A 14,464-nucleotide genomic window follows, 5' to 3' on the forward strand; every position below is an offset into this window, starting at 1 on the left:
GTTGAGAATTTCACGGAGCAGGACCCCATTGTGCCAGATGTTGTATAAACAGAACCAAACCACAGCTCCTGCCCCAAAGAGCTTCCCGTCTGTGTATGGGGAGGAATGAATTTCCCCTTCAGTGCCCCTAGCTTTGAGCACTTGTTTAAGCGTGTGGCACTGTGTGTTATCTCCAATAAAATTTATAGCAAGAAAAACTCTTGATTATTTAAGTTGACTGTCCTTGTAGAGAGGAGAGAGCCTACATACTGACTGAAGGGCACACACAACAGGAGCTTCTATTGCTGGAGGAAGCCTACTGCTTAGGGGATGCTGCCAAAAACATTAACTACCTGCTACAGCTGATGTCTGCCAGGCACTCCTGTGGCATTGGTCTCCTAGGCACATAGCTGGGCCCTTTTGCAGACACCTTATCTGCTAAGACATTCATGTTCCAGGATTGGGGAGGGAGAGCTATAGAAGCAGGAGTTGTTTTCCGATGGCATCTGCGTGTGCCTCTTTGGACAGCGAGGCCTAATTGTCAGCAGGTTTCTCTGGCATGGAATCAGGGCACAGAATTTGAACTACTATTGTGCACAGCCTCCCCACCAAGCTTGCAGATTCGGCTGCCACTGAGCTCCACATCTGGCAAGACATAAAGCATGTTCATGTTTAAGCTGCTGAAGGTTCCTCTAGCCTTTAGAGGCAACACTAAATGGAATCCCTAACTTGGCAGTCATGGGAGGAGAGGAAGGTAACTGCTCTGTTAATAAACAGGAGTACTTGTGGCACCTTAGAGACTTACAAATTTATTTGAGCATGTGCTTTCGTGAGCTACAGCTCACTTCATTGATTGCATTCAGTGGAAAATACAGTGGGGCGATTTATATACATAGAGAACATGAAACAATGGGTGTGGTCGCTCGATTACAGACCTAAAAGTTGCAATTCTTCAACGAAAAAAACTTCAAAAACAGACTCCAAGGAGAGACTGCTGAATTGGAATTAATTTGCAAACTAGATACAATTAACTTAAGCTTGAATAGAGACTGGGAGTGGATGGATCATTATACAAAGTAGAACTATTTCCCCATGTTTATTCCCCTGCCCTGTTCCTTGATTATCACTACAAAAGGTCCGTCCTTCATCCCCCCGCCTCTGGTAATAGCTCACCTTAAGTGATGTTACAGTGTGTATGGTAAAACCCATTGTTTCATGTTTTCTATGTATATAAATCTCGCCACTGTATTTTCCACTGAATGCATCCGATGAAGTGAGCTGCAGTTCACGAAAGCTTATGCTCAGATAAATTGGTTAGTCTCTAAGGTGCCACAAGTACTCCTTTTCTTTTTGCGAATACAGACTAACACGGCTGCTACTCTGATATCTGCTATGTTAATGGTATTGGCCTTCATAGGAAACCAGCTGCAGACCCCCTTTGCCAGGCTTCCATGTGGAAATTAACAATCCTCAGGCATTTTTCAAAGAAAATGTGTGAAAGTGTTTGGGGCCTTGTTCTCTACTGCTCGGGGTCCTGCATAGTCATTCACACCAATGCCAAGGAGGAGGAAATGCTCCCCTTAGGATGGATATTCACTGTGCACAGATAGAAATGACCACACAAGTGCAAGACCCCCAGAGTGCTAGGTGGTGAACAACCAGAACAAAAAAGTCCCTGCCACAAAGTGTGTCCAATCTATTGCCCCTAAGTTGGAGCACAAGATACAAAGCAGCGTAGGAATCAGGATGTTGAGCTCAGTTTAAAAAAAAAAAAAGTTCTGGTACCCCAAGCTGTGTGTAACCTGCTGCTAAGCTGATAACAGCTAATGTATAGGTTTGCACCATCACTCCCCTTCTTCAACCCCGCTAAGAGAACTGGAGTCTGAAATGTACTGTACAAACCCCAATTCTGGCTGCTTACCCTTTGAAAGCTAATCTAACTTCATGGATTGAAAATTCCGCAGCTGTTGTTTTTTGTGGGGTGTAGAATTAAAGTTCTTGGGGGAAGGAATGATAGTCTGCCATTTATTTGGGGGGGGGGCAATATGTGTAAATTACAATGGAACCTTCTTAAGGTGAAATTGGTTTGTGCAAGTCTGACTACTACAAATGCTGTATATTTTGTAAGTGGAATTACCAGGAGAAACCTGTAGATCTTAAAAGCATGAACATATGCTACTATGGCATAAAAGTCAGCAGCCTTCTGCTCTTCATGATTCAATTCCCATGTGTACTACACAGGGCCCTACTGATTCTACAGAGTCTGCCTACGTTAGGCCCTACCTCCCCATCTCCACACAACATGTTCTACCAGCCTAGCTCTGCTAGTGCTGTCCCAAAACGAAGAGATTTTTGCAGGGCTCAGCCTCAGGCATGGATCAGAAGGAAGATGGGGTGGAGTCAACCGTTTGGCTCTTATCTGCTATGCACAGCTGCTGCTTGATGAGGTTCAAAACCCTTAGCTAATGTAGAAATAGACCAGAGGGAAAATGGAAGGTCAAGGTAATTCCAAAGCACAAAGTTGCCTTCAGGCTATGGAAAGATTATTCTAATGTCCCTTGCCTCCTGCTGTGTGCATCTAAAACCAAGACCTATGATAGAAGGGGTAAGGAGAAGGAAAACATCTAACTGGCACAGTAAAAGCAAGGTTTCAGAGTAACAGCCGTGTTAGTCTGTATTCGCAAAAAGAAAAGGAGTACTTGTGGCACCTTAGAGACTAACCAATTTATTTGAGCATGAGCTTTCGTGAGCTACAGCTCACTTCATCGGATGCATACCGTGGAAACTGCAGCAGATATTATATACACCCAGAGATCATGAAACAATACCTCCTCCCACCCCACTGTCCTGCTGGTAATAGCTTATCTAAAGTGATCATCAAGTTGGGACATTTCCAGCACAAATCCAGGTTTTCTCACCCTCCACCCTCCTACACACAAACTCACTTGTGTGTAGGAGGGTGGAGGGTGAGAAAACCTGGATTTGTGCTGGAAATGTCCCAACTTGATGATCACTTTAGATAAGCTATTACCAGCAGGACAGTGGGGTGGGAGGAGGTATTGTTTCATGATCTCTGGGTGTATATAATATCTGCTGCAGTTTCCACGGTATGCATCCGATGAAGTGAGCTGTAGCTCACGAAAGCTCATGCTCAAATAAATTGGTTAGTCTCTAAGGTGCCACAAGTACTCCTTTTCTTTTTAGTAAAAGCAAGGTTATTGCAGATTTCAATAATACTCTGTGCTCACTATGTGAATTATAAAGCCATTATTTCTATACTGCCCTGAAGGCTGCTTGTCAGTATCAGCTTCGTAAGATGGATCCCAGCCTTGAAGAGTTCACAATCTAAAACAGAAAACACAGAATAGGAGCAGGGAGAAAGGCAGTAACATCTAAAACTCTTCCCCAATTGCCGTAATATATTTTCACCCAACCCTTGCCTATATCTTTTACAAACTCCTTAAGATCAGAACATTATTGTTAATACTGTTATGAAGATTATCAAAGGATTTATCAATTACTATGGAATAACCTCTGGTTACACACAATTATATGTAAACATCTGAAATCATGAAACTGACCAATTTTAAAACCCTCTGGCCAGAAAATGTACCATGAATTTGGTAGGCCCTAGCTACGAGTTACTCATGTGCAGCACTTCAGCACTGCAGTGATCAATGCAGACAGCAGGACTGCTAATAGCAAATAATTCACAAATCATCAGTTGGGTTATTTTAATTTGCCTACTAGTGGTTTCTGAGCTGTTAGGGTGCAGTTGCTTCCTGTTTCCAAGCTCTTCTCCATAACCAGGAGGGCTGGGACCCTTACTTGTATGGGGTGTGAAAGCTGAGGGTCTGGGCAGAACAAAGGACTCCAGCAGCTGGGACTGGAACCCAAATACCAGCAGGCCTGGGCTTGGGGATAAAATGGTGGGAGCTGGCAGCAGTGTGTGTGCGGGGTGGGGTGATTTACATTAGAGCAGTGGTTCCCTAACTTTAACAACCTATGAACCCCTTTCAATTAAATGCCAAGACTCACGAACCCCTTCCTAAAAATGAATATTTCCAGGGATTTTCTCCTTTATCTGAGTATAAATTATAAAAGTGGTGATCTTAGAAACACAAAATTTGTTTTTATGACATGCTTATTGCACATTATTTATCATTGCAGTATTTTTACTACATTATGAAAATGGCAACACTCTTCCAAGATTTCACTTTTGTAACTTGTATCACTTTGAATGAGCCAGTTGTAAGACAAGGCTCCTATGTTTCATCAAGGAGTATCAGATGTGAAACAGCATTATTTAAGAACCCAACTCAAAGAGTTCCTCCTACACAAGCATTCAGGTCTTGAGCAAAAAGTCCAGGCAAACAACGCCCGTTACAACAAAGGTTAAACTTGTTCTTCATAATAATTTTAAAAACAATACTAGCTGCCTATTTAATTTTAAAAACAGCAAGAAATATCCTCCTCCCTTTCCACCTTAGAGACAAAGGTGCCACAAGTCCTCCTTTTCTTCAGTGTGATAGATATGCATGCTTTGATCTCCTTAGCTCTTGGAAGTCCAGGGGCTCCAGCCCCATGCTGCCCAGGGTCCCTAGGGACAGCTCTGTCCACCATTAGGGAATTTTTTTCCTGAGAACCCCCTGTCACATTTGGCAAACCCCAGTTTGGGAACCGCTGTACTAGAGGAGTGACGGCCACGTGTTTACTCTAGGGCCCCACCCCAGGCACTGCCTCTCCCTGCCCCCAGAGCCCTCCTATAGCTTCGCACCCCGTGCACGCCTGGCTCCCAGCCCAGCCCCAAGCAAAGCCCAGGGGCAGGCCCCCTCCGAGCCCAGCCCCAGCCGCATTAGCCAGGGAGTCCCCAACACTCGCCGCTCTGCTGCCACCTGCCGGCCGCTGCCCACGTGACTGCTACTAAGCCCCCGGGCCTCCCTCCCTTCCCTTCCCTTAGGAACCAGGCCACCTTCACCCCCTTTGCCTCACTTCCGCTGACGTTGCTGCCGCTGATTGGCCGACGGGACTATATAAATGAACGTCACTGGCTGCGGCCTCCCTCTTTCGCTCGTTCAGCCTAGCGAGGTCCCCCATACGGCGTTGTCACCGGGTGAGGCTTGTGGAGGAGCAGTGGGGCGGGATCCGGCCTGGGGGACCGTCCGCACCGCGGGCTACGGATCGGGCAGTTTCGGGACCGGGCCGTGCGGGGGCGGGGCGGGCTCCGGCATGCTCCCCCTCCCCCTCCAGCTCGCCTGGGCCCGGCTCAGGCAGTCAAGGGCCTTTCGTGAACCCCGCCTGCAAAGCGGCTCCCGCCAAGCGAGCGGTGAGCGCGTGTCTCTCCCCCGCCCCCCCCCCCCCCGCCACTAGCGAGGTGGGGTTGGGCGTCGCTGCTGCTGCTGTTTCGGGGAGCGGCGGTTGCATGGTGCGCAGAGCCGCCGCGTGCCCCGTGCTGGGCGGGCGGGGGGGGGGTCGCTCCTTTTGGGTTAGCTCGGCCGTACTGCCTGTGGTTTAAGCAAAAGCCAAACCAGTGGCAGGGTTGCGGAGTGGGCCGGTTGCTTTTTTTTTTTTTTTTTGGGGTAGCCGTTTAACTGTGGGTTTTCAGTCACCCCTTCCTTACGTGACACCCCCCCCCCCCCACGCTAGGGATTGTCGTGGGCATGTAGGGGCCTCAAGGAGTCGAGCCCCGTACTGTGGCAGGACCAAAGCTAGACCCCCTGGTTCTCTCGACAAATTTCTGGGTGGCTTCCGGATGTGGACGCCAACTCTTGCTTGTGGCTGCTCTCACCGTTTTTCCTAAAGTTAATTCTGCCCATACATCGTACGTGCAGTTCATAGTAATTTATTTATGTAGGGTGTTTTGCAAACACGATAAAAATAAGGTATTGTCCGTCTGTCTTGAGCCTAAACAGAATAGAAACACAAATAAAGTGCTTTGCGTGTTCTCATTTTTTTTGTTTCTTTTGCTTTTATGGTGGCTTTCTTTTTAGTAGGGCTGTCAAGCGATTAAAAAATTATTGCAGAGTTAATAGAATACCATTTATTTAAATGTTTTTGCATGTTTCTATATTTTCAAATATATTACAACACAGAGTACAAAGTGTACAGTGCTCACTTTATATTTATTTTTGATTCCATGTATTTTCACTCTAAACAAAAGAAATAGTATTTTTCAGTTCATCTCATACAAGTACTGTAGTGCAATCTCTTTATCATGAAAATTGAACTTACAAATGTAAAATTATGTACAAAAAAACTGCATTCAAAAATAAAACAATGTGAAAGTTGAGAGCCTGAGAGTCCACTCAGTCCTGCTTCTTGTTCACCCAATTGCTCAGATGAACATGTTCGTTTACATTTGCAGGAGATAATGCTGCCTGCTTCTTGTTTACAATGTCACCTGAAAGTGAGAACAGGAATTCGCATGGCGCTCTTGTAGCCGGTGTCACTAGATATACATGCCAGCTGCACTAAAGATTCACATGTCCCTTCATACTTCAACCACCATTCTAGGGGACATGTGTCCGTGCTGATGACAGGTTCTGCTCGATAAGGATCTTAAGCATAGTGGACTGATGAATGTTCTTTTTCATCATCTGTGTCAGGTGCCACCAGTAGAAGGTTGGGTTTTTTTGGTGGTTTGGGTTCTGTCGTTTCCACATTGGAGTGTTGCTCTTTTCAGACTTCTGAAAGCATGCTCCCTCTCAGATTTTGGAAGGCACTTCAGATTCTTAAACCTTAGGTCGAGTGCTGTAGCTACTTTGGAAGTATCTTTGCATTTTGTCAGATCTGCAGTGAGTGTTCTTGAAATGAACAGCATATGCTGGGTCATCATCTGAGACTGCTAGAACATGAAATATATGATAGAATGCAGGTAAAACAGCAGAGGACATAGAATTCTCCCCCAAAGCGTTCAGTCACACATTTAATTTTTTTTAAAAATGCATTAATGAGCATGTCCCCTGGAATGGTGGTCTAAACATGAAGGAGCATATGAATGTTTAGCATACCTGGCAGGTAAATACCTTGCAATGCCAGCTACAAATGTGTGCTGCAAATGCCTGTTCTCACTTTCTGGTGACATTGTAAATAAGCGGGCAGCATTATCTCCTGTAAATGTAAACAAACTAGTTTGTCTTAGCAATTGGCTGAACAAGAATTAAGACTCAGTGGACTTATAGGCTCTGAAGTTTAATGAAAAATATACACTTACAGCACAGAATACAATATATGAAAATGTAGAATAACATCCAAAATATTTAATACATTTCAATTGGTATTCTATTGTTTAACAGTCCGATTAATCGACAGCCCTACTTTTTCGACTTGTTAGCTAGTAAGTCTACTGCTGTGAAATCATTTTTTCTTAGCAGCAGAGGTGATAGCTAGGTGGGAGGCAGTGAGAAGTGATTAACAAACATACAGATCACTTTTCACAGCAGACTTACTCAGCCCTGGTAAGCTGGGGAACAAATTAAGCCTTGGCTGGGGAGGTGGGCGTGGGGTTGGTGCTACAGCCCTTTGGCAGGGGGATGCAGCCAAAGCCTGCAACCCCATGGTTGGAGCTTGCTGCCTGACACCCCTGGGCTGAGCCCCATTGCACTTGGGAAGGTGGGGGACTCTGGCTGGCTCCAGGGAGGCAGGGCCCAACTCCTGGTGGTGGGCCTGGGGGAGGGGCTGTTGTCATGCACACCCTCCCCGGGGGGTGGGGGCTGTGGCTGCAAGAAAAGCCCATGATGGCTGCATGCGAGATATGCTGATCTAGACCATCCTTTACTTGTTTGTACAAACTTTAAAAACCTCCGGTGACTAGGATTCCCCAATGTTCTGTTACTTCTGTGTAAGTTTGTGGTGGAGTGAACTGATTTGTTGTTCCAGGTTCCCTGCCGTTACTTTAAAAGGGGAACTTTCACAATGTCCGGAGGTCTCGATGTCCTGCAGATGAAGGAGGAGGATGTCCTCAAATTCCTTGCTGCAGGAACCCACTTGGGAGGCACCAATCTAGACTTTCAGATGGAACAGTATATCTACAAAAGGAAAAGTGATGGTATGTACTTGGCAGTGCTTTAGGATTTACAATGGATGTTTAGTAGCAGCAACTGGTAATGATGATTAACAGGGTTACATAAGAATGTCACCCATTCACAGCTAAGTTTTATCCTTGAAGAATCAACTCGGCAGAGCAGCTGGGTTCTATTTCTTCTTGTGCAACATTGAGTACCTGGAGCAGGGGTGGGCATACTACGGCCACATCCGGCCTGCCCCATCCCTGATCCCCCCCTGAATCCATTGGTCCCAGCCTGGAGCCCCCTCCCACACCCTGAACTCCTCATTTCTGGCCCCACCCCACCCCAATTTTGTGAGCATTCATGGCCCACCATACAATTTCCATACCCCAATGTGGCCCTTGGGCCAAAAAGTTTGCGCACCCCTGACCTACAGCCTCCTCACTGATATGTATATATGACTGAAAGCATATTTTAAAACTTGGGTTTGTACCTTTTCTGGCTTATGATGCACATAAACTTTCACAAACCTTTATTTCCTGCTTATGGTTTTACCTTAGAAATAGTCTAGTCTAACCGGATTATGCTGGAAGATACCTGGAAGGTCTTAGGGATGTTCAACAAAGGTGTCCTTTAGCCAAAATACTCATTAATACTGGAGTTAAATAGATGCCAACAAAAACAGTCTGACTTCATATCATGTCCCTTCTAAGTTCAGCTTTCACGATTTAGGTAGGTATGATGTCTCAATTCCAGGCCTCCACCTATACCTCAAAAAAGGGGCAAATAAAGACCCAAGTGTAGTTTTTTGTCTTTCAAATCACTTAGTAAATGCTATTGGTTTGTATCTTTTTTCCTTACTGTATTATCTCTCTACACAATGATGTGTCAAACGAGCAGGAATGGCTTGAATAGAGCTGGCCAAAAATAGGGGGGAAAGTGTTGTGCAGGATTTTTAAATTTGTAACTGGTTTTTGAAAATCAAAACTTTGAGGCTTTTATTGTCAGTTTTTCCCCCAGCTATAATATTGATCCAAAAATGCTTTTTGTCAAATGTTAAATCAATGACCGAACTGAAATTCAGAAAATTTCTACAGCTCTGGGTTTGAATAACAAAATTGTTTTGTGCATATGTGGTGGTCCATTGTTTTGTTTTTCCTCATTATAAGTCTGAACTGCACGCTGTTGAAGCTCAGAGATTAGGCCAGATTCTGACCAATGACCTCTTGAGTGTCGGAGGTGTGCTATAGTGAGTTGCATGGCAGGATATTCGCTAACACCAGGAGAGGTGTTCCCTCTGTGACTGGGGTTTGATAGTAATCGCTGCCACATGCCAATCTAGTTACACAAAAGTGCAGCTCCAATGAGAGCTTATACTTGTTGGTTATTGTGGATGCTGATGTTAACACTAGGTATTTACATCATCAATCTGAAGAGGACTTGGGAGAAGCTCCTATTGGCAGCCCGTGCCATCGTTGCCATTGAAAACCCAGCTGATGTGAGCGTCATCTCTTCCAGGAATACTGGACAGGTATGTTATTTACAGGGCATAAGGCCTGCTTTTGTAGAGTTGTGCTCACGGAACATATGTTGCATGCAGGGCTGCGAGGCTCAGTAAATGGGAAGCAGGCGACCCGAAATCTAATGCTTATTTTGGACACAGACTCTTAGCATTTGGGGCTTGGGAAGAATGTGTGAGTGTCCATTTCCAGCAAATTTCACACATACACAGAAGCTTCAAATCTGTATATTTTGCAGATACAAGTTGAATAGTTCATAGTGTGTTGGTCTGGTCTTTTAGAGCAAGTGTCTTGGATGTGAGGGCTAGGTGACAGTAATTAAGGTAATGACAGATTAGTGACTAAATCACTTGTTTTAGATGGGTTCTCATGCATTCTAATTATGCACATTTCTTTCTTCACTTCTTGTAATCTTGGGGAAAAACCAGCTCCTGCATTATACATCCTTTTTGGAGGCCCAGTATTGCTGCTGTCACTTTTCCAAAGTCCCTTGGGAATCCGTTAACATTGCATGTTGGTAGGGGTTGTTGCTGAATGAGGTGGTATCTCTGGGTTTCCTGCGTTGCAGTGCTGTCACATTTCATTTTAGTAATAAACTCTTTATAAGACCTACTTTCATTCTCCAAATCTAGAGATGCTGCCATATGTGATACAGCAGGGAATTTACCCTTCAAATTAAGTCTAGCCTAGCCACTGTTAGCTTTTGCCTCTCTGCATTGGTAGAGATGGACCAAAGTGGGTTCAAATTCATAGTGCCATGATAAGTAGGTATTGTATAGGTCTACCAGATATAACCTGATGCTCTTGTGCTTATGAATGGATTTTGTTGTATACTTCAACTGCATCCTGTTAAAACTTGAGAGGTCACTGGCAAGAAACTAGAGTCAGCACCAAGTGCCAAAAGTGTGCTGCAGTGAAGCAGCATGTCAGGATCTTTGCTAACACCAGAACACGGTCTTTCCGTGACTGGAGTTTGATGGCAATCCCTGCCATGTGCCAGTTTAGTTGAGAAATCTGATAGGCTTAAAGAATTTTTCAGTAAATTAGACTTGGTCATATATTCCTGAGACATTGTCACAGGTAAATTTAACTGAGTTTTTAAACCTGTGATTAAAGTTTTGCTGCAGCCAGATATGGGAAGTTGAAATACTGTATAGAAATTTGGGGAGAAATATCTTGCTCTTTGTCTGTCTTCTGTTTCCTTACACCCTTCACCCTCACCTGGTATTTGTTACAAGAGGATCAGTGTAAATACAGAGGCAAGGTAAATGGTAAAGCTAGATTTAGTGACATTTAAGAGAAAAGACCTCTGGGGAGTCACATATGGTTAGGATTAGGAAGTGGTCCCTTGTTTTCCAGAGTCCTGAGCTGGCTGCTTATTTCACTGACAGATAAAGTTTTACTCCTTCATTTCAGTCTTGCAGAACTGGGAATAACTGAATACAATTCCATTCTGTTTCATGCCAGAGCTGAGTTGCCAGAGGAGTTCACTCAGACAGTGGAAATTAAGATCGAAAGAGTGTCATTCAAAAATACATATCCTCTTTGGTTGCCACAGTGCCACGACAGAGATTGTCAATCCAGCTGTGTAATCCTGGTTTTGTTTTTACTCCCCTGGTAGCGTGCTGTTCTGAAGTTTGCTGCTGCCACTGGCTCTACACCAATTGCTGGACGTTTCACCCCTGGTACCTTCACAAATCAGATCCAGGCTGCCTTCCGTGAGCCACGCCTTTTGGTGGTTACAGATCCCCGGGCTGATCATCAGCCATTGACTGAGGCATCTTACGTTAACATCCCAACCATTGCTCTTTGCAACACAGACTCCCCGCTGCGCTATGTGGATATTGCTATCCCATGCAATAATAAGGTAATTGCTCTAGTATTCAGTGCTTTTCCCTTTGGCACTCACTCTAGATCCATGGTATGGAAACCTTAGTATGCACTCTTTCAAAACCCTATCTGCAGAGAAGGGCTAGAAAGTAGTGGCATATCTAATTTGGAAAAAAACCAGTTAAAGCCTTTGGCATGGGGCGGGGTGGGGAAGATGGTGTGAAGGAGGGATTGAACTGCACACTGTTAGAGCTTGGAGCTGAGGTCAGTTTCTGGCCAATGAACTCTCAAGTGTAGGACGTGTGCTACAGTAACCTCAGCAGGATTTTTCGCTAACGCCACAAGGGCCTTTGCAGTCCAATGAGTGGAGTTTGATAGTGATTCTTGCGACATTTCTTAAATGTGAGAGATAAAAGTGAAGCACCAAGATCAGTCTTCCAGCTGATGAAGAAATTGCTCTGGAAACATCTGCACTCCCTCTGGAACTACCCCAATGGTGAGACTGAAGGGAGCAGGAGCCTAGGATGTTTAGACCCTTACCTCTGAAATTTGTTCATATCTAAGTCAAAACTTGAACATATTCAGAATATGCTGTAACTTATGTCTGTTTGGTCAGGCTTTCTTAGCTATGTCAGTTCAGTTACCCCATAAACATACTACTCATGTCTGTTCTTAAAATCTTGATGTTTTTGGGGTGTCTGTGGGGTCTGACCCTCATAAGCCAAGAGGATGACTCTCACTGAGCCATGTACAGTCTACCCAGGTGTTAGTGATTGATCCATACTAATGTCTGCCATAAATAGTACAACTGTTTGTTTCTACATTCATGTGGTCTTTTCACTGTTGATCTGAAAAGTGAGCAGTGCCCAAAAGAGTTGCCTTTATCTTGCTTTGTGAAGGACCCTCAGGAAGGGTTTGAGGGAAAAATAAGCATTCGTCAGTTCCAAGAGCTTGTGCTTTTAAGCAGTTTGGACTTGGTATGTCCATTTTGTGCTCTTCCTTTATAGATTTCAGCTACGTATATCTTTTTTTTTAAAGGACTGGTTTTGAACCAAAGGTTAGACACCAGTTTGTGTTTCAGGGGGCCCATTCAGTGGGTCTGATGTGGTGGATGCTTGCCCGTGAGGTCCTGCGTATGCGTGGCACCATCTCCCGTGAACACCCATGGGAGGTTATGCCTGACCTCTACTTCTACAGAGATCCTGAGGAGGTAAAAACTTCTGGATTGGGTTGGGAGTGTGCATGTAGGGGAGGGTATGGAAACAACCTTGCAGGTCACTTGAGGGCAGTTTCATCTGTAATACAATCACTAAAATAGTTAAAACCTCAATTTTAAATGGTCTTCAATCAGTGCAAGTTAACGAATATAGGAATGTACTCCCTCCCTCTGAGATTCTCACAATCTTGTGTCTGGTAGATTGAAAAGGAGGAGCAGGCTGCAGCTGAGAAGGCAGTTACCAAGGAGGAGTTCCAGGGTGAATGGACAGCCCCAGCACCTGAATTCACCGCTGCTGCGGCTGCTGCTGCTGCTCCTGCTCCTCAGCCTGAGGTTGCAGATTGGTCTGAGGGGGTGCAGGTACCATCTGTGCCTATCCAACCATTCCCAACTGGTGAGTTTTTTGAGAAATATTTGAAGGAAGAGTTGATGGCAGATATAGAATTTCTTATGTGGGGGATTTTTTTTAAAGATCTGAGTTGGTGATAGTCAACTGTATGAAACTTTGGAGATGTACATAGAGCTCTGACTAGTGTTCGTATGCATTGAGTGAATTTCCTCAGATTTTCATTAGGTTTGGGTGCAGTTCCATAGTATTTGCTAAACATTTCCTGCAGATGTCCTCTGGCTAGCATGGCTGAGTATTGGGAAGTATTTTATATATTCATCTGGGAAATTTGTATAGATTTCCCTGTCTTAAGAGCCTAAACCTTTGGATCAGTGCTTTTTAGTGATCACAATTGTTTTCCAATGGGATACATGAACAGTCAACCACACTTTTGTTTCCATAAGTGTTCTTGCCTATTCAAATGCATGATTAGATATGCATGTGAAACTTGTTAATAATAGGTGCACAGAATGAGTACAATTGCTGTAGAAGTTCCTGATAGTCACTTTGTTATTTCAGAGGATTGGAGTGCCCAGCCTGCCACTGAAGACTGGTCTGCAGCTCCCACAGCACAGGCCACTGAGTGGGTTGGGACTGCCACTGAATGGTCTTAACTTCCGTACAAGTACAGTGAAAGAAGTAAATAAAAGATCTGTTTCTTACACCTTGCATTTCTGGTCCTCCTTTCTGGTATATTTATGTTGGTGTTTTCTGAAATCTCAATTTGTTACTTTCCAGTTAGTTTCTTTAGACATAGGCAAACTTGAGATGGGGCACTTGCCAAGATTTGGGATGCCCAAGATATAACCTATAATTTTCACTTTGTAAAGTCGTCTTTTGTGCTTTTTCAGACACAAATGCTTCACAGAGCACAATAGGAGCCACTCCAGGGAAAGCCAGGTAGTATAAAGAAATCTTGAGGCCTTAAGCACTCCCAAATCCTTTATGGCAAGAGAAGCCAACCCGTGAGACCACTTTTTCCCAAAGGGAAAGAGGGACAGAAGAACTCCGTAGAAAGCAGTAGCCCCAATCCACTCCTAAGGTCATATTAAGGGTCTTCAGACCTTCCAAGACAACAGTTTGGGGAAGAGTAAAGACTTGCTTCCAGGCCCCTTTGTTAAGATCCCCAGCAACTGTCAGCTCAAGTTTTCCTTTCTGATCTCTCTCTAGAGTCTAGACTATCATGAAGCAGAGACCCACAGTATGGGAAGTCTCAAAACCGGTAGCTTGTTATACATAGGCAAAAAATGCAACTGTGGAAGGAAATAGAGAAGTCAGAATACTTCAGAAGGACAAAGGAGAAGTTCAGTCACCTTAATTAGCTTGGTTCCATTACAGCTATGATAAAATACTAGCCAACAAGTAAATGTACATTTGGGCATTGATTTGATTTTCCTTCAGGCTGGTGTAAGTGACCAATCTGTACACTGGATCTGTAAAACAAGCAATATAGAGAAGCCATTTCCTGCCAAGTTGAATAATTTCAAGAGGCAATTTACAGGGCTGGTGAGCCAGGAGTTAATAG

General features: G+C 44.4%; 1 protein-coding gene and 2 non-coding genes across 3 annotated transcripts; all 3 read left to right on the forward strand.

Annotated features, from left to right (window-relative positions):
- The first annotated feature begins 4,985 nt into the window (after positions 1-4,985).
- RPSA (ribosomal protein SA) lies at positions 4,986-13,601 on the forward strand. Its single transcript, XM_073333101.1, has 7 exons — positions 4,986-5,092; positions 7,858-8,026; positions 9,398-9,516; positions 11,127-11,372; positions 12,417-12,545; positions 12,753-12,945; positions 13,459-13,601. Exons 2-7 carry the CDS (start codon positions 7,894-7,896, stop codon positions 13,551-13,553), a joined length of 915 nt encoding a protein of 304 aa, XP_073189202.1. The 5' UTR covers positions 4,986-5,092; positions 7,858-7,893; the 3' UTR covers positions 13,554-13,601.
- On the forward strand, positions 9,160-9,319 carry LOC140907990 (small nucleolar RNA SNORA62/SNORA6 family). The gene has a single exon (XR_012157701.1). It is a non-coding gene; the product is annotated as a small nucleolar RNA SNORA62/SNORA6 family (small nucleolar RNA).
- On the forward strand, positions 11,571-11,730 carry LOC140907989 (small nucleolar RNA SNORA62/SNORA6 family). The gene has a single exon (XR_012157700.1). It is a non-coding gene; the product is annotated as a small nucleolar RNA SNORA62/SNORA6 family (small nucleolar RNA).
- Positions 13,602-14,464: the final 863 nt, after the last annotated feature.

This window comes from Lepidochelys kempii, chromosome 2 (assembly GCF_965140265.1).
Source record: "Lepidochelys kempii isolate rLepKem1 chromosome 2, rLepKem1.hap2, whole genome shotgun sequence".
NCBI lineage: Eukaryota > Metazoa > Chordata > Testudines > Cheloniidae > Lepidochelys > Lepidochelys kempii.